Below are 19,873 nucleotides of genomic sequence, written 5' to 3'. Positions count from 1 at the left end.
AATCATCCCCCATTTCCCGCCCCAAAGAGATACACTAAGGAAGGGGGAGAAGATAGAATCTCCCTCTCAGCCACTTTTTTCCAGTGTCTTTCCTGCAGTGTGCTGCCTCACACTGGCCAAGTGTTGGGTGCCTGAAGTTTAAGATGAACAACTATAATGAAGTCTCCTTCCTCCAATAAGCAAAAGCAGGGGAAGTTAAATGTTTTCCTTTGTTAGAAAATGCTGGGAAACCAAGAAGGCTAAATGCTTATCCATTCACTGCAGAATGTTCCATTAAGGATATATGTGAAACTGGCATAATCAACAGAGATCAGAGAATAAGAGAAGAATAATGTTCCCTTTAACATGCCATACAAACTATTCACTAGTGTCTTTGCTTGACCTTCTGCATAATTACTTGTCTGGTGCTGTAAGTTGGTATTACTGAAATTAGGAACAAATGACTAAAGGATAAGTTATAAAAGCCAGTGGCTCTGTTCCCTGTTTCCTCTATGTTTTAAAGCACGATCCATTCTGGCAAAAAGAGTTGCCAGGAAACTTGTTAATATTTAAAGCTTTTAGTTTTTATTCCATCAATGTTTATTGAATGCCTAGCTCTATAAGAGGAATGTCTTCAAGGGATAACCACTTGGTTTTCACCAGTGGTAAAATTACTAAATATTTTATTATTGTTTGCTGTCATTTTACTCTTGAATTAGAAGATTCCAGTCCTCGCTCTGTTGTTAAGTAGATGTATATCTTACTTTTATATTAGGGTAGAAGGTATTACATTAAAAAAGCAAAAGTTTGAAAATAAGGTTTGATACTGACATGGATCATTTCTATCCTAAGGTTTAGTGCCATTCAGTGTGCAGCAGCAGTTCCCAGACCTCCTACAGAATCTTCCTCTTCCAGAAAGTTTGAGCAGTCAGATCCTGAGGCATCCAGTGAGACACAAGTCAATAATGAATTGTCTACCAATGGTCATAGCCCACCTGCCTCCAAACAGGTTCCTCAGCAGCCCAAAGGAATTATGGGAATGTTTGCTGCCAAAGCTGCTACTAAAACCCAAGATCCCAACAAGGAAACCAAAACAGAGGTTAAGGAAGGAACAAATGTAAGTCTTCTTTGAACATGTCTTCATTATAGTATACAATGGGTTTCTAGTTGTGTGTGATAGTTTCTGTGTACTTTAATTATAAAAGGTTCTGATATTTGATTCTGATTTTTCCACTTTAGTCTGGGCCCTTTAATACTTTGGATTCTCATCAAAAATCATCCCTTGGATAATACTTCCCACCAAGCCTTGTGTTGTTCTTCCCACCAAGCCTTGTGATACCTGCCCTGTGCATCACAAGAATATTGTGAACTCTAGTTGAAATAATACATGTGACAACTGCTCAAACAATTGTAAAGATCAAGGAATTGTGTATTAATGTGCCAGCATTTTACAGTCTCAGCCTTGCTACATATATGCCTTCTGAGTATATTTAACAATCTTAATACATTATAAACAATTTTTTGGCCTTTTGTCTTCATTAACTTCTTTTTTGTTTGTTTAGTCACCTGAGCTAACTTGAAAGCATTGACCTTAAAAACAATAACAACAAACCAGCAAGGTATGATGGCTCATACCTGTAATCCCAGCTACTTAGGAGTTACTTGGGAGACCGGGAGAATTGTAGTTTGAAAGCTAGCTCAGAACAAATTTTGTGAGACTTGATCTTAACAAAAATGCTGGATATGGTGAACTGTGCTTATCATTCCAGCTATGTGGGAAGCCATAAATCAGAAGACTGAGGTCAGGCCTGTCAAGTGGTAGAGAATCTGCCTAGCAAGTGTGAGGCTGTGTGATCAAACCCCAGTATCACTACTAAAAAAGAAAAAGAAAGAAAAAAAGAAAAAAGGTGTTGGAGGCATGGCTTAGGTAGTAGAGTACCAGTCAGTGAGCAAAACGGTCAAATACCAAGTTTGAGTCCCAGTCTCCAACAACAACAAAATGATAGTACTCAGTATTGTTGTGCATACATACATAGGTATGCATAATACTATATTCTCAGTACTTAGAAGGTTGAGGCAGGGGGATCACAAATTTGAGGTTTGCCTAGGCTACAAAGTGAGCTTGAGGCTAGCCTGATACCCTGTCTCAAAAAACAAAACAAACAACAACCCAAACATCAAAATGCTATCTTAAAAATCCAGAAAACTGAAATTGTTGTTAATTACTATTATTGAGCTTCTTTCTACATGTGGAAAAGAGAAAGATAGAGGAAAACAAAAACACTTTGAATTCCTTCTATGTAGTCATGGTTTGATCTTTGTGTAAATCCTCTTATTATTTGAATCTTGTCATTTTCAGATCTACTTCTGATGACTAAAAGTGTTACAGTTTGTCCGCTGCCCCCTGTTGTGTAGTGTACCACACTGCCTCTGATTTGTTTTAATTCTGTTAATCTTAATAGTTTTCAAATGTGCTCGGAAAAGTTTAGATACATACATGGATAATTTTTGTAAAAGTTCTGAGAAACAAAGCTTTAGAAATTAATTATCTGGTTATTGTCTGGTCTAGACCATTGTTATAGTAGATTAGTTCTTATGTCTACCATCTCTGTTACTGAAGAGATAGTTCAAGACAAGTACAAGGGCAGCCTAAATGCTGTGAAGAAAGTCATGTATGTGTTCTTTTCTGTGCTTTTAGGTGTCTACAGCAGGCAGCAAAGCACCAGGAAAGGGGAATGTGATGAGCAATTTTTTCGGAAAAGCTGCTATGAGTAAGCATATTCTTACTTTCCTTTGATTTGTGTTTGGTATCTGTTCAGTAATACATCATACCTGAGGCAAAGGCCAATTTTGTGCCTAGCCATACATTCTCTAATATAAATTTACCCTGTAATGACTAATGTACTAATGAATTTAACCCGTGGCCCATGAACTGCATGGGTGAGCTGGGCTCAGTTAATATCTCTTGGAGGGTAGATTGATTATATTATTTCTGCTTCAAATTTCCTGCCTAAAAAAAAAAAATGAAATATTTGTTTCATGGAGCTCTTGAAAGTGAGTGTTTAAAACAAATGGGTGTTTAGCTTCCATTTCTTGCATTGGGAACAAGAAATGTTTCTCCTCAAACCTGGTTATACTAATATAAATCCTTGTTAAAACTTTCACCTTGTAAAACTTACCTTTTTGTGATATATCCTTAAATGGGGCTTTTCTCAAGGGCCTGTGATTTTGCATAGAAGCCGGGAAGCTTTCATCCCTCCCTCCAGTGACATGTTAGAGATAAATTCAGGGCCTCACACATGTGAAGCAGGACTGTACGACTCCGTAACCTGCATTAGTCAAGGCTATTTTCTCTTGCCAGTAACACACTACAGGATGGTTCTGGGAACTGAGGACTACGAATGCACATATGTGCAGTGTGCTTTACTGCAGAGCTGCATGGCTAGCTCCCCTGCATTTCCAAAGGGTTTGTTTACTCTGACACATTAAAGCTCCTATTGAATGTGTGTACATATATATTTATATATGTACACATATATATCTGTATATAATATTGTGCATATAATTATATATGTATGTACATATATGTAATTTTCTTTTTTTTCAATTTTCTTTTTTTTAATTATGAAATAGTGTACAGAGGAGTTACAATTACATGGGCAACATAATGAGTACACTTCTTTTTTTTTTAGATTAGTTTTTTTTTTTTTTTATTGTGAAAATACTGTACAGAGGGGTTACAATTACATGGGCAAGATAGTGAGTACATTTCTTATCAAGCATTGTAGCCTCCTCCTTTGTTTACCCTTCCCATCCCTTCCCAGCCTCATGAAAGGAGTCTGTTTAGTGGTACAGCAGTGTAGATTGTAGATGCTGGCATCCATTGCCTTCTGTGACCTTGGTTATTCCTATATCCCAGAGAGCCACAAAAACAAGTCTTCTGTTTTAGTTATTTCCACATAGGAATCAAATACTCTGCATGCACTGGAAGGATCCAGGTAGCAATTTAAACTTATTTATTTTTTGAGAAAGCAGAAGTCTTTATTTTAAAAACTACTTAATTAACAAGATTTTTTTTTTTTTTTTTTTTGGGTCCGGTTGTGGGGCCTGAGCTCTGGGCCTGGGCGCTGTCTCTCAGCTCTTCAGCTGAAGGCTAGCGCTCTACCACTTGAGCCACAGCACCACTTCTGGCTTTTTTCTTTTTGCTTATGTGGTGCTGAGGAATCGAACCCAGGGCCTCATGCATGCAAGGCAAGCGCTCTACCACTGAGCCACCTTCCCAGCCCCCAACAAGATTTTTTGTGGAAAGAAACAATACTTAGATATTTTTCATACTTCCCATATCAAGTTTACATCCCCTGGGGTATGTGACAGAAAACTAGGAAGAATTTGGAAGCTGCTGGGTAATTACGGCACACTTTTCTTGGAGCATAGATTTTTACAGTGATTTTATGGCATTTTGTTACATGCCTGTGCAAAAAAAAAAAAAAACCAGCTCTGAATTTTGCCTTTCCATGGTAGCCAAATCGGTGATTAAGGGAAGATTGGGATGATGGTATTTTATTTGCCATGAGAACCTTCAGGGAAGAACATTTTTCTGTGCCCAGAGAATGTAGAAAGTGCAATGCTGGAAGGTTATTGAGAAACCACTCCCCCACCCCCTGCACAGGAAGGCTTCCTACTTCTGTGATGGAACATCATGCTGGTGGCCAGTCCTGATGCTGGTGCTGCCACCATATCCAGTCAGATTGTGGCTTCTTGGCAGTTTTGATAAGGGCCACATATTTGTGTGTTTGTAACCTTAAGAAACTGAAGTTTTACATTATTTAATGTGTGTGATGTGAATGTTTGGTAACTGTAAAAATACTTATTCTATATAAGTGTACATTTATTTGTTTGTTTGTTTGTTTATTTGGTTCCTGTCCTAGAGCTTCAACTCAAGGTCTGGGTGCTGTCCATGAGCTTCTTTTGCTCAAGGCTAGTGTTTTACCACTTGAATCACAGCTTCACTTCAGTCTTTTTTGGTAGTTTAGTGGAGATGAGAGTCTCACAAGCTTTGAACTGTGATCCTCAGATCTCAGCCTCCTGAGTAGCTAGTATTACAGTCATGAGCCACAATACCTGGCCTACATTTATTTTTATTTAGTTAATATTGATTGAGCAACTACTATATGTTTGTCACTATTAGGTATTGGTGGTATTATGGGGAAAAAAAGGCAAAGTCCCTCCCCTCATGGCCTTTATTGTCAATTGGAGAGACAGATAAGTAAATACATGGGAAAAATGATTGTGATTGCTAGGCAGATGTTGTAATGGTATAGAATAGAGAGAAAGGAGAAGCTTAGATAAAATACAAGAGTTCAGTATTCACTTAGTAAAATCACTTGCAAAGTAGATTTAATGTATTTTTTAAGAGCTTTAATGTTCAGGATAAAATTATGAGGTTTTCTTTTTTAAATTATATTTGACACAAGACAAGATCATTGCAATGAAAATAAAACTAGGAAGCTGGATGAAGAAAGCTCATTGTGGGACTTGAACTGTATAAACTTAATGCTGGACAATAGCAGATGTTGGCAGAGATGTGGAGAAACTGAACATTACTGTGGAGAATGTAATATAGTAAACTCACTCTTCCGAACATGTGGCAATACTTTAAAAAGTTAAACAAGGATTACTCTTTAATTCCAGTGACAGGTATCTACTCAAGTTAATTAAAACTATGTCCACACAAAAACATGTACAAAATGTCCCTAGCAACATTTTTTGAGTCAAAAGTATAAATGACCCAAAGGGTCATCATCTGTTGAGTGAATCAAAGGGTTATCAACTGTTAAATGAATAAACAAAACATAGTATATATAAAGACAGTGGAATATTATTCAACTATACAAAGGAGTGGAGTTCTGTGATTAAACATGTTTTATTTCCTAGTGAGTTTGGGATGTTTTGGTGGGAAAGTTTGAGAAACACTAATACTTGAGAACAGTAGAACTGAAAATTCAAGCAAGACTATTACTACTGGGCTAGTGGGTTTCCAAAATCCATGTTTCCCATTTAAATCTTTAAAAGTGTAAATATAATATAAATTATTGTACTAACTTGTACATAGTTCTGCTGTTTACAACTTGAATACTATTGTGTGACATTGCTTACACTGAGTACAACAAATTATGCTTTCACAGGTTATATATGCTTTCACAGATAATAAGATTTCATAGGTTATGTGCTTTCACAAATTCTCAGGTAGGCCCATTTTGCTTACATTTGTCAGTCCCACACTGCACAGTTATGTTTGTGTCTAAGGAAAAGGGTCAGGACTGACTTAGGTTCATATCTTGGCTCTTTTTCCTGTCAGTGTTACTTTAGGTAAGACACTTGATGTTACATCCTTTTATTTACATATTAATTTTGCTCCCTACCATCCCTTCCCTCCTACCTCCCCAACTCCCTCCCCCCCCCCAACCAACCTCCAACCCCTACCTCCTGCCACCAAAGTTGTAAAGTTCGTTTTCAACATAGTGTTTTGTACATCTCATTGCTACAATGGGTCACCTGTATCCTTATTTCAGCATTTTATTATTTCCCTTCTCCTTCCCAAATTAGAAATATATATATACAAGATGCAGGGCACTGGAATCAAATACAGTGAAAACAGGTTATACCATGGGGGAAGAATATACAAAAAAAAAAAATCGCATAGTACATTATAAATACATTAAAAACAACAGCAACAAAAATAAAGCCTCATGTCCTTGGAGTTCATTTTGCTTAGCATCATCTTATATGGTCATATGTACATAGCTTTTGATCTTTTCTGCTTGTCCTAGGCATATACTAGTTATTGCAAATAAGGGACACCATGGGACCTATGTTTCTTTGGTCCTGGTTTACTTCACTTAATATAATTTTTTCCAAGTCTTTCCATTTCCTAACAAATGGGGCAGTATCATTCTTTCTGATGAAGGCATAGAATTCCATTGTATATATATGCCACATTTTCTTGATCCAGTCATCTACTGAGAGGCATCTCGGTTGGTTCCATGTCTTAGCTATGGTGAATAATGCTGTGATAAACATAGTTGTGCTGGTAGCTTTAGTATGACTTGTTTGTGATGATTTGGGTAAATGTCCAAAAATGCCTGGGTCAAAGGAGAGCTCCATGTGTAGTCTTTTGAGGATCCTCCGTACTGCTTTCCAAAGTGGTTAAACAAGTTTACACTCCCACCAACAGGGTGGTGGGAACCAAAGGGTTCCCTTTTGGCCACATCCCCTCTAGTATCTGTTATTACTAGATTTGATTATAGCCATTCTAACTGGGGTGAAGTGGCTAGAGAAGTTGAACATTTCTTCATGTGTCTGTTGTCCATTCTTATTTTCTCTTCAGAGAAGTCTCTTTTTAAGTCTTTAGCCCACTTATTAATCAGGTAGTTGTTTCATTGAGGATTTGTTTTTGGAGATTTTAATTATCACCATTTTTTTAAACTGTGTACTCTTATTACCTGTGACTCTTCATTTTCCTCATTGGAAAAATGAGAGAGATGCTATCTCACAAGGTTGATTTTTTTTTTTTCTTCTAAGTTTTGTTTTTATTATCATTTGACTTGGGGCTGTAATACAAGACATTAGCGGGAGGCAGAAATGAACCACTCCAGCTTAAGTAGTAGTTGGAAAGGAGAAGTGTTTTCTGAACAGACCTTGAGCTTCTTTAGGACAAGGACTGTTTTTCACCCATTTGGCCGTTGCTCCTAACATATTCCCTGGCACATAGTAAGTAGGTTGTTGAGAGTGAGAGATTGATATTGTCTGATAAGGCTGTATATCATCTGCAATACTTTCTTTGTAGGTAAACTTAAAGTCAATTTGGATTCGGAACAAGCAGTGAAAGAAGAAAAAGCAATGCAGCAGCCTTCAGTGTCTGTCACTGAAGCCAAGTTGGCAGCTCCCACAGGCCTGAAGAAACCCAGCAAAAAAGCAGAACCTGTTAAGATGCAGCAGAAGGAAAAAAAATGGTAGGAAAATGTTGTCCCTTGCGGGGGAAGAATGTCTGCTGGGGGATAGGTCTGCTTGGGCTTATTGACAGCAGGCAGTTTTCAGTTGAGTGGTAAATCCTACTTAATGCCTTAGGGATACAACTGTACAAGCAAAATGAAGAGAGAAGCTTGGTAGCTTTTCTAGTGAAGTAGATCTGTGCCATCAGCCAGCTTTTGTGATTTACGGCATCAAGTCATATTTTTGTCCCTGCTGATCTAAATTGATTATCTTTCCCCTGCTACTTCATTTTAAATTTGTGGACATTGCATAAGAGCTGAGTGTTGTGCGTGGGCCTGTGTGCATTACACTCCAAATTGCCAAATGAGAGGTTACTGTTTCCAGTCAAATTTAAGAGAAAAAGGTCTTTGTTTTCTTTTTATATCAATGAGTTTATTTTTCAAGTGGTAAAATGTAATTAGAAAAGAAAATAAAAAGCATACAAGCTGTTAAAAATGGATCCAGGAATTTGAGACACTACCTCATAGTTGGTAGAATTAGTCTGTTGAAAGAAATTCTAAAAGACACTGTCAGCACTGATAGGCCACAAAGAACTGACTTTTGTGGCAAGGTTAGGACAACTTGAGTAGAAAACATCAGCAAATGGTGATATTTCTGAGGCTTAAGGCTCTGTCCAGTAACCCTTATTCCTAGGGACATGTGGTACAGCTGGGTTAAAATGTCCCCAGCCATGGGTTGATTATTATTGCCAGGAATGCACTATCTACTAGATAGGATTGAAATTGCAGATTTTTAGTAGATACCCTTTACCATTGAGAAAGTTGTTATGACAGGTTTCATCATGAATGGTGTTGAATTTGGACAGATGCTTTTTCTGCATTTATATTTGGTGTTAATATGGTCAGTTATACTAATTGATCTTAAAATAGCCTTGCATTCTTAAGATAAACCCTAGTCAGGAGGCATTGTTCTTTTAATACATAGCTAGATTAGATTTGTTACTATTATAGTAAACAGTTTTTGCTTCTGTGTTTATGAGGACTATAGGCCAGTTGCTTTCTGATAATCTTTTTGTTTAGTTTTACTATCACAGTCATGCTAAATTCATAAAAGTAGTTGAGAAGGGGTTTTGCAGGGGTTTCTGCAGGAGTTTGGGTATATTTAAGAAATATATGTATGATAAAATCCCTTAGTGAATTTGGGCCTTGGCCTACTCCTGGATTTTTGTTTTAAACAGGAAGGTGTTTATTGTGAATGACTCCTTTTTCTTTTGGCAGTACTGGAGATTGGACTCAGCGCTTTGTGCTTACTAGGCAAGTGCTTCATCACTTGAACCACATTCCCAGTCCTGTTGTGAACTTGATTCCTTTACATAGTGTCATTCAAATTTTCTCTTTCTTAGATCGGTTTTGAGTCAGTTGTGTTTTTAAGGTACTTTATTTCATCTGAGCTATTGGGCTAACTAGCATGAAGTCACTGGTAATACAGCCTGTCCCTTAAGCATCTGTAAACCTTCAGTCAGCACTATAGAGTCCATCACTCTTTCATTCCTGATTGGTAAAATGTCTATTTTTGTAAGTCAGTTTTATAGTAGGCTTATTGATTTTAGTAGTCTTTTCTTCAAAAATAACACCTTTGCCTTTGCGAGGGTTTTTTTTTTTCCTTATATTTTTCTATTACATTGATTTATGTTCATACTTTAAAAAATTATTTCCGGGTCTGGGAAGGTGGCTCAGTGGTGGAGTGCTTGCCGTGCATGCATGAGGCTCTGGGTTTGATTCCTTAGCCCACATAAGCAGAAAAAGCTGGAAGTGGCGCTGTGGCTCAAGTGGTAGAGCTCTAGCCTTGATATGAAAAGCTGAGGGACAGTGCCCAGGCCCAGAGTTCAGGCCCCACGACCGGACCAAAAAAACAAAAATTATTTCCTTTTGGTATAGGGCAGGCTCCATTGGGGGAATAAGTACCAGCAAGAGTGGGGAGGGACTAGTAAAGAGGGTGAATGAAAGTGGACCATATGTTACCTATTAGGGTGGTTTTCATAGGGAGAGAGTGGGATGATGAAGAATGTGATAGCAATTGATAGGGATATGTTATATGTGTGTGGGAAGATGTCACAATAAAACTCCTTTTTACAACTAATATACTTTAAAAACTATTTTCCTTTACTTATTTTGGGTTTGGTTTAGTCTTTATTTGCTTATTATCTTTAAGGAGTTGTATAAAGGAGTTACCATTCAAAGCAATTTATGAATACAATGTGTCTTGGTCAACTCACCTCTTCAAACATTCTCACTCCTCCTCACTCCCTTCCCCCTTCTCTCACTTTCCTTAATTTTGTAAGATAGGCATGGAGTTTTTGACTGCATTTTCCCCATCTTCTCTTCATTCGCCTACCTCTTGCCCCTTGACCCCCACCCATCCCAGTTCCTGGTGTTTGTTTGTTAGCCTTTCTAAGGGATTATACTGGTTTAGTCTTTTTCTAATAAAAGATAGAAAGAAAAGTTGATAGGGTAACTGAAGACATTACTTAGTGACAAAGACTATGAGTTAAATGTATTTATCTCTAGCAGATAAATTACTCACCGATCAAGTGAACAGTGTGGTAGAATATCCAAAAGTTCTGAAGTAACAATCTTATGTCCCACAACATTTTATTTGTCCATTAAAGTCTATCATATTGCATTATAACTAGTGGTGTTGGCTGGAGCTTCTATTTTGGGTCTTACTATGTAGTCCTGTTTGGCCTTTAATACATGATCTTCCTTCTTCAGTTTCTCAAGCATTAGAATTATATGTACCCATCACATCTGACTGGCCAGATCTTTTTTGTTTCGGTAGTGGGACTTGAACTCAGGGCCTGGGTGCTATCATTTAGGTTGTTTGCTCAAGGGTGGTGCTCTACCACTTGAGCTGCACCTCCCTTTGGAATCTTTTTGGTGATTAATTAGATATAAGAACTTTTCCAATCCAGTCAGCCTAGTGTGGCTTTGAACCAGAATCCTCACATCTCAGTCTCCTGAGTAGCTAGCATTACACAGGAATGAGTCACTGGTACCTGACTGGCCAGAGCTTCTTGAGAACAGTATTTTTTTTTTTTTCTGATCTCTGTTTCTTTAGTGTTTATTGAAGACTTTTGTATATAGGAAGTAGCTGCTAATTTGATGCTTGTTAAATGCTTGAAAGGGAAAGTAAGAAACCTTTCTTGATAATCTAGTTGTAGCTTCCAATGGTCTGTAGAGAGCTAGAGAAATGTTTTACTCTGGTTACCCTATAAAGTGATCTGGTTGTGGGAGCTAGCAGTATATACTTAAAAAGAATATTTGTCTCTTGGACTTTTTTAGCCTTTGGAAATAAGACCATGGTTTATAAAGCAAGATACATAGGAAGATAGGAATATTCACATGTTCATTCCATATAACATGCTTTATTTATTCCTGGATGGCGAAAGGGGGAAGCGAGTAGAGTTATCTGATGATGAAATAAAGGAAACTGAAGGCATGAAGAAAAAGAGGAGAAGGATCAAACTTCCTCAGTCTGATAGCAGTGAAGATGAAGGTGGGCATTGTTTATTCATTTTGGGCTGGGATCAATTCTTATAATGCTCAAAGAGTGAAATATGTATTTATTAGGGTTACAGTGAGAGTTGTAACCCTAACGTTGAAAGAATATAGCACCTATTTCTGTTTGAAATCTACTTTAGCTTTTGATCAGAATCATGATCATTTGGTATCTTGTGAATTAACCAATGCAAAGAGAAAAGGGATAAACAGTACTGTAGTACATGTTGTCTAAAATGTTTTCTTTCTTTTAATAAGGGGATATTCTTTTAACTACTTTCATTTAATCTAAAATCATATATGGTATATAGGAAGAGCCAGAAGAAAAAGGCACCTAGGCAAAATTGATGTGCTAGGTATCTCTACCCTAGAAAGCATGCTTTGAGAACTAGGGGTTAAAACCTTGAGCAGCTGTTAGCAGTTCTCCAAGATGTCATGGCCTAAAACATACAAACCATTTTAGGTAATGAGGGAAATGTAGTTCAAAGAAATTCAGTGTCACACAAAGGCACATGGACAAATACAAATAAACAGATAATAAGAGGGATTCAATAATAATGAATGCCCAAAAGAACCTGTTATGCTGTCCTAGGACAAAACTAAAAATGTAAGACTTGCCAGAAAATGGTATTAGAAGGACTAAAGATAGTACAGAGGTTCTCCCCAAAAGGAAGAGTAAAAAAATGAGAAAATGGATTTGTATGTGTGCAAAAACTAGTGTAAAACAAGTATGAGAGAAGCAGGACCAGGCAGTTGAACCTTTGAGAAAGTAACTTTCCAACTCTTAATGTTCATGGATAAATGTCAAGGCTTGCAGCCTCTGGTGCCCTGTGAGAAGGCAGTGAGTGCTCTTCAGAGTTGTCTGGCAATGTAGGCATTGTGAGCATCCCAGAGAGGAACTTGCTACGTTCTCACTTTGGGTCATTTGTCAAATGCTTTGACTAAATTTACTGAAAAGGAAGAGTCCTAACTATGTGAATGAAAGAAAGGCAATCAAGGAAAGCTCTGATCATTTAAAGAATGAAATAAAGGCAGTCCATATAGACAGATGAAATAGAGAGTAAATTTAGGACTGTCTTTTTTTTTTTTTTTTAAAGTCATGGGGCTTCAACTCAGCACCTGGCCACTGTCCCTGAGCTTTTTCACTTAAGGTTAGCTCTCTACACTTTGAGCCACAGCACCACTTCTAGTTTTCTGGGGGTTAATTGGAGATAAGAGTCTCAGAGAAGAAGTGGCACTGTGGCTCAAGTGGTAGAGTGCTTGCCTTGAGCTGAAGAGCTGAGGGACAGTGCTCAGGCCCAAAGTTCAAGCCCCATGACTGACCAAAAAAAAAAAAAAAGAGTCTCAGAGACTTTCCTGCTCAGGCTAGCTTTGAACTGTGATCCTCATACCTCAGCCTCCTGAGTACCTAGCATTAAAGGCATGAGCCACCAGCACCAGCTAGGACTATATCTTCATTGGAATAATTGTTCCTATTTCCAATTGGAAAAGAAGTTGGTGGGAAAAGTCTGGAGAAGGCTTTAAAACCATCAGCCTAATATATTGGAAATAGATGATATAATCTAGTATTAGTGCAGGAGTCAGCTCTTAAAGCAAGGAAGTACTGTGGTTAATTGGGCTTCATTACATTCTTCTAAAATACTCTCTGTAGTTCTGATCTGTAGGCCACAGAAATAATAACACCCTAGGGTGATTAGAAATATGAGTGGGGTGGTTTAGTTTGGAAAGCAGGAAAAGTAATGTGATAGAGGTGTGCAGCCTTCAATAACAGATGGGAACAAGGGCTCTAGAGTTTTTCCTCTGGCAAAAAGTTTTGGCATTTGATGAAATTTATAAACCTCTGTCATTTTATTCTCAAATTTCTTTGTCTCATCACCAATAGGATTTAAACTTTTATACTATGTTTCATTTATTCCTGTTGTGTTTGTGTTATACTGGTAATGTGCTATTAGCTCAATCTGCTGTCGTAAGCTTATAGTTAGCAGAGGAGCAGCAGGAGCAGAGAAATTTTCATGGAATCTGAAGTCAGACAGACTTGGTTTCTATCTTTCCTGCACTGCTAATTGTGTGACTTGAGACAGGTTTCTTCACTTCTGTATCTTTGTTTCTTGCTGTGCGCGCGCGCGCGCGCGTGTGTGTGTGTGTGCGCGTGCATCAGGCAGGGCCTGGGCACTGTCCCTGAGCTTTTGTGCTCAGGGCTAGTGCTCTACTACTTGAGCCACAGCTCTACTTCTGTCTTTTTGCTGGTTAATTGGATATATAGAGTTTCACAGACTTTCTTGCCTGGACTGGCTTCGAACTGCAGTCTTCAGCTCTCAGCCTCCTGAGTAACTATGGTTAAAGGTGTGAGCCATCAGTGCCTGACTGTTTCCTCCTTTCTAAAATCAAGATGGTACCACACAGGTTTTTCATGATCAGCAAATAAGATGATTGATATGTCACACCTCCTTGGGGTGTAGTGTACTTGCCTTGCAAGCATGATACCCTGAGTTCAAAACCCAGTACCACCTGAAAACAAAAAGAAAAAGAAAAGATGTCTGCACTAGTACTTTGACAGTACTTCACACAGAGTATCTGTTCTTGTTGCCAACCACTCTTCTATTGCATGGTTAGTCAGTGTTGAGCAGTGGTACTTATATCTACTAGAACCTTTCAGAAATACCTTCACCTTCTTGCTCGGACTCTACCACTGAAGCTTCTATTTCTTCACCTGGCAATGTCATAAGCACCTCTAGCAGTTCTCCATACTCTTGTAAAGCAAAAGAGACCAAACCCAGAAAGAACATCAATAATAATATCTACATAGCTGGAGAGTATATTAAATAAAATTTCTGCAGATATGTTTTAAGTATTTGCTAATATTCTCAATCCTAGCAGGTTGTTTGTGGAGAATGTTTATAAGCAAATGATTCCCACTCTTGAAGTAAGGATGGGTTTACTACTGTTATTTCCACCATAGTGTGATATTTAAATTGTACATTTTGTTTAAAAGATTAAAGAATGACGTGGCTTGGATGTTTATTTTTAATGTGTTAATTTCTTGGAATAAACAGATTAATCTAAAAAAAAAAAATTGACTCCTAGGAAGCTATGGGTGCTTTCCAGGAATTCTAATTCCTCATCTCTGCCAGAGAAGTCTTGACAAACAAGTGGTTCCACTGCTGGATGCTGAAATTAGCTTGACCACAGTACTTATTCTGTCCCAACAAAATTGTTTTCCTCAGATGATGTTTGACTACTTAAGTGCCTTTCATCAGAAGAGTGGTAGATTTGCTTCAGATATATTTAACACTGACTAATACAATCAAACTTTTTATGGTATCATCAGGGGATAAATGAGGAGTTTTCACTGTGTAACATTTCTAAACATGTATACAGTATATCCGGATCAATTTCACTCCTTATCTCACTTTGTCCCATCCCTTTACATCAGGCATATCTTAGAGTTCTGTCACTAAATATGTGCTGAGTCCTAGTGCTGGCTTGATGATAGAATAAAGCAGGAAGGCACGCTATCTGTTCTTCCCATTCCAGCATATAAATATAAATATGAGTAAGGCTGTTTTATTTTTTCTAATTTCTTTGAACCTCAGTTGTATAAGACTGTATAAGATAGTGATTTCTGGGGTTAAAAGAATGTTCCTGAGATCTAGAAAACTGCAGCTTTTTGTCTCAATATTTCTCAAAATGTTTTCTTTTGAAAAATTTAAACAAACTAATAGATACAAAATTTGTTAAGTCAGCTAAACCAAGCTTTCTCATGGAAAGTAATTTCTGCATTCTCAATTATTTGATTAGCTTTTCTCTTGTCAGTGTTCTCCTGTTCATATCAGGGATTTCATGAAATTTCTTTGTTAAGGGCTCTTGACTCCTCTGTCCTCTTCCAATGTACTGGGTTATAGAATCTAATTCCTACATTTGGCATTTCTCTTAGGGACATGCCGAAGGAGGAGGGAGGCCTATGTTGTCTTTTTTGGCCTGGATGTTCCTCATTCCAAATTTATTTCAGAAAGTGATTATTTTCATTTACTTGAAACAAATAAAACAACAACAACAACAAAAAAACAGTTACTGTTACTCTGTGTTGAGTACCAAGGGAATTGTGGCAGCCCTCCTCTTTGGAGCCAGAGCCTGGGGGGAATGTGGGTAAACAAACAGCTGCATGCACTGCGGTGAGGGGCTAAATGGTGCCACTGGTATTAAGTGTTTTCCTTGGGTAAGTCAAGTGGTTGCAGAACTGGAAATAGAATGAGAACACCTAAATTTATTACTGCGAGTACTCACAACTCTTTTTCTTTGGCTTCTTCACTGCCCAAACTCCTCCAACCACTCTAACATACATCTGTCCTTGTGGCCTGGCTTTCTGAATATCTCTTTCTACATAACAGTGGGCAGCTGGTTCTGGGATGTGACACTTCTCTCACTTAAGCTCTCACTCTGTGCTAGTGTCCCAGAGCTGGGTTAATAGTTGGACCTCTTTTGTATTTCTGTTTCTTGTTTTCCAGAGCTTATAAAGTGGGCCTGTACTGTTTCGTTCTGGCTCTTGTTCTGCTTCACCTCTTCAGATCATTTGGCCATGAACCCTGTACTGTCATAATTTTTACACTGACCTAATCAGTTGGGAGAAATTCAGATCCAAGGCTTGTGCTTAGAATTCGAATGCAGCCAGGAGATTCAGAGAGCAGATGAAGCTAAGTATCTAACCCTTCCCTCTGACCAGCAATCCTTTTGTGGTGATTAAGAAAAAGGTTAGTTAAGGAGTCTTCACTTTTCTTCTAATGGGTCTTTACTAGACTCACTATTTCTGTAACTACTAAGAAACAATGAGATCCCTCTTGTAGCCCTCTCTTCTCTGGTGATTTCATGCATAACATTATTTTCTCCTACTCTCAGCAGAACTTGGTCAGTGAGGCAGTCATTAGAAATTGTTCCCATGCAAAATAGTCTTGGTTGTTAGAATATCACTTTAGAGGTGACCTATCCCCCCCCCCCCCCCCCAAACATCTCAAATAATTGCAAGTAGTCCTCAGGTCACAATAACAAAGCCTCTGGTGTGGACCATCTGGATGAGGTTTGTCTTTGTACTTTGTCTTGAGGAGAAATGTCTGGTCATGAATGGTAAGGCAGTGTGGATAGTTGCATTGAGAAAGCTACTGAATCAGATGGACTTGGGTTTTAAAACCCTCCTGTATCCATTACAGGCGTTATGACTTTAGCAAGTAAAGAAATCTCTCCAAACTTTTATGTATGTGAGAATTGTATGTATAAAATAACATAACACATAGTAGGAGATGAGTGGATATTTGTAAACCAACTTTGTGCTCAGACTTAACCTGTAAAGTAAAACATTTGGCTAAGATCATCTCTGAGATTCTTCTAAACTTGGATAATTCTGGAACCTCTGGTTTTGGTTATATAAAATTGATGTGTATTGAAAGATAACTGCAACAGCCTTGGCTATCATGGATCATGAATTACTCCATATAAAATGCCCCTTTCTAGATGTAGAAGTTTAGCAATGTTGGCAGAGAAGGCATTGTAGCTGCTAGAGCTTGCAATTCTCTTATCTAAACTTATTTCATTTTTTTTTCAGTCTTCCCAGACTCTCCTGGGGCTTATGAAGCTGAGTCACTGCCCCCACCTCCTCCTGTATCTCCACCTCCTGATCCAGTGCCAAAGACTGAACCTGAGCCTCCTGTCAAGGTAAAAATTCACTGGCAGAGCTTGCTGCCTGAGGAGGATCTATATAGTTTGAATGCTGATCAAGACTTGCTGTAGATTTCACAAAAGCCAATAGATGGCTCTCATCACATTCTACTTCCTACAGGTTGACTGAGTGGGTATTCCCTCTCTTCTCACCTAAAGGGAGATTCTTCTATAGGACATAGTCTCAGGAAGGTTATGGAGGTGGGTTTGGGGAGCTGCTTTGTTTTTCATAACCTTCACCATCAGGGCTGTTGTGCTACACTGCAGTTGGAATTAGGGGTGGGGAGGGTGCGGGGGGAAGATAGAAGGAAACAATGAAAGAACTTGTGTCTAGCCAGGTTCTGGTGGCTAACATCTATAATCCTAGCTACTTAGGAGGCTAGGATCTGAGGATTGTAGTTTGAAGCCATCCCAAGCAGGAAAGGCCATGAGACTTTTATCTCCAATTAACCATCTGAAAATCAGACATTGAGCTTTGGCTCAAAGTGGTAGAGTGCTAGCCTTGAACAAAAAAAAAATTCTCAGGAACAGCACTCAGGACCTGAGTTCAAGCCCTATGACTCATGTTTGTTGCTATTCTGGAAAAGGGCTAGAGGAGAAAAGCTGTCAAATGGGAACATAGGGTTTTCTTTGCTCTTCTGCTGTGTTTTATTTATATCTATTACTGTTGATAATGAAATATTGAGAAAACAAGTGCTAATGTTTTTAACTTGTACCCATTGGCTTTCTCTTAATTCAAAATTAAGACTTATTTAATTCTTGCACTGATCTATTAGCAGAAGAGAAGAGGGGGATGAAGGACTGGTGGAGATATAAGGGAAATTGATGTTAATTCCTGTTATAGATTGACTATAATGTTGAAATGTTAAAGCTAACATACCAACATATGACATATCATAGCAGGAGCCTAGGTGGAGAAGCCCATGATCTGATTTAGGGGTCACCCCTTTAATGGAGGACAGCCCCAGTCTTCCATTAAAGTTCTTATAACAGTGAATTGTAGTGGTCTGCTATCCTTGCCTCTTCTCCACTAAGGTCCTTATCCTATTTGTCTTTTTTTTTTTTTGATGCTGACAGTGGGGCTTGAATTCAGAGTTTGGGCACTGTCCCTTAGTTATTTTGCTAAGGCTAGTGCTGTACCACATGAACCACAGCTCTACTTCGGGCTTTTTGGTTAACTACAGGTAAAAAGTCTCATGGACTTTCCTACCCAGGTTGGCTTTGAACCTCTGTCCTCAGATCTCAGATCTCCTGAAGCGCTAGGATTACAGGTGTGAGCCTCTATTTGGCCCTATTTGCCTTTTAACCATGGTGTCTGTATTATCCACCAAAACCTTATTGCTTGAGTGGATCCATTTCTTTCCTCGGCATGCTGCTTTCTTTCTCTGAAGCAATGAATAATCCAGCCTCTGTATATGGAGAACATAGCTTGTCGGTGTGGTAGGACTTGTCTTAAGTGTAGTTTCTTTTTCAACTTTATCATAATGGACTATTGGGGAGTGATTGTTAGAGATTTAAAATCTTTTGTTACTTGTTTTTTTTTTTTTAATAGCTTTGTCTAACGTAATACTGTGTCCTCTGATCTTTTAGAGTTCAAGTGGAGAAAACAGAAGAAAACGAAAGCGTGTCCTGAAATCTAAAACCTTTGTGGATGAAGACAACTGCATAGGTAAAACAAAATGTTGGCTTTGAATCCAGAGATGAGTTATTACCATAGAGAGGAACCAGAATCTCTGTGTCATATGCACATATGACACAGCTCTATGTGCTGCTATTGCTGCTGCCACTTGGAGTGGCAGAGTATAGAGAACTCCAGGTGAAGTCAGGACACCTGGGCTCTTGTTGGGACATAGGCCATAAAAGTAAGCTTTGACATCTTGGTTAAAATTTGTGTTTGTAGCTGGGCGCCGGTGGCTCATGCCTGTATCCTAGCTACTCGCGATCTGAGGATCGCGGTTCAAAGCCAGCCTGGGCAGGAAAGTCCGTGAGACTCTTATCTCTAATAAACCACTAGAAAACTGGAAGTGGTGCTGTGGCACAAGCGGTAGAGTGCTCACCTTAAGCTGAAGAGCAAAAGGACAGCACCCAAGCCCAGAGTTCAAGCCCCATGACCAACCAAAAAAAAAAAAATTTGTGTTTGCCCTGGTGGGTCTTCTTGGTCTTTACCATGGAAGTAAAATAATCTATTTTGCCTATTGGTAGGGTTGTTATGAAGAGTCAAGTGAGATAATCTGAACTTAGGGTATTCTTACAAACATTGAGAAACATTTGATAACTTTTTTAGGGTGATTGTTTTATAAATTTGAGCAGTGGGAAAGCAACTTCTCAATTGAAAGAACCAAGAATCTTCTTGCCAAGTGCCACTGACTCACACCTATAATCCAAGTTACTCGGGAGGCTGAGATTTGAGGATCTCAGAAGCTAGCCCAGGTAAAAAGTCTGTGGGATTCTTTTTTTAAAAATTGGTCATGAGACTTGAACTCTGGGCCTGGGCGCTGTCCCTGAGCTCTTTTGTGCTACCATTTTGAGCCATAGCTCCACTTCCAGTTTTTGAATGGTTAATTGGAAATAAAAGTCTCTCATGGGGACTTTTCTGCCTAGGCTGGTTTCAAACTGTGATCCTCAGAGCTCAGCCTCCT

The 19,873-nt window shown here is 38.6% G+C and overlaps 1 protein-coding gene across 1 annotated transcript in view; it reads left to right on the top strand.

Moving 5' to 3' along the window:
• The window catches only part of Pold3 (DNA polymerase delta 3, accessory subunit), a 47,419-nt gene that overhangs the window by 22,067 nt on the left and 5,479 nt on the right, over positions 1-19,873 (top strand). Inside the window, exons 6-11 of the mRNA XM_042687994.1 lie at positions 832-1,096; positions 2,678-2,750; positions 7,826-7,991; positions 11,420-11,526; positions 17,122-17,231; positions 18,825-18,903. Coding sequence (XP_042543928.1) covers positions 832-1,096; positions 2,678-2,750; positions 7,826-7,991; positions 11,420-11,526; positions 17,122-17,231; positions 18,825-18,903 — 800 coding nt within the window. The remainder of the gene's footprint in view (positions 1-831; positions 1,097-2,677; positions 2,751-7,825; positions 7,992-11,419; positions 11,527-17,121; positions 17,232-18,824; positions 18,904-19,873) is intronic.

This window comes from Dipodomys spectabilis, unplaced genomic scaffold (genome assembly GCF_019054845.1).
Source record: "Dipodomys spectabilis isolate Male_0828 unplaced genomic scaffold, ASM1905484v1 ptg000003l, whole genome shotgun sequence".
Classification (NCBI taxonomy): Eukaryota; Metazoa; Chordata; class Mammalia; order Rodentia; family Heteromyidae; genus Dipodomys; species Dipodomys spectabilis.
This window is presented reverse-complemented; position numbering and strand designations above follow the sequence as displayed.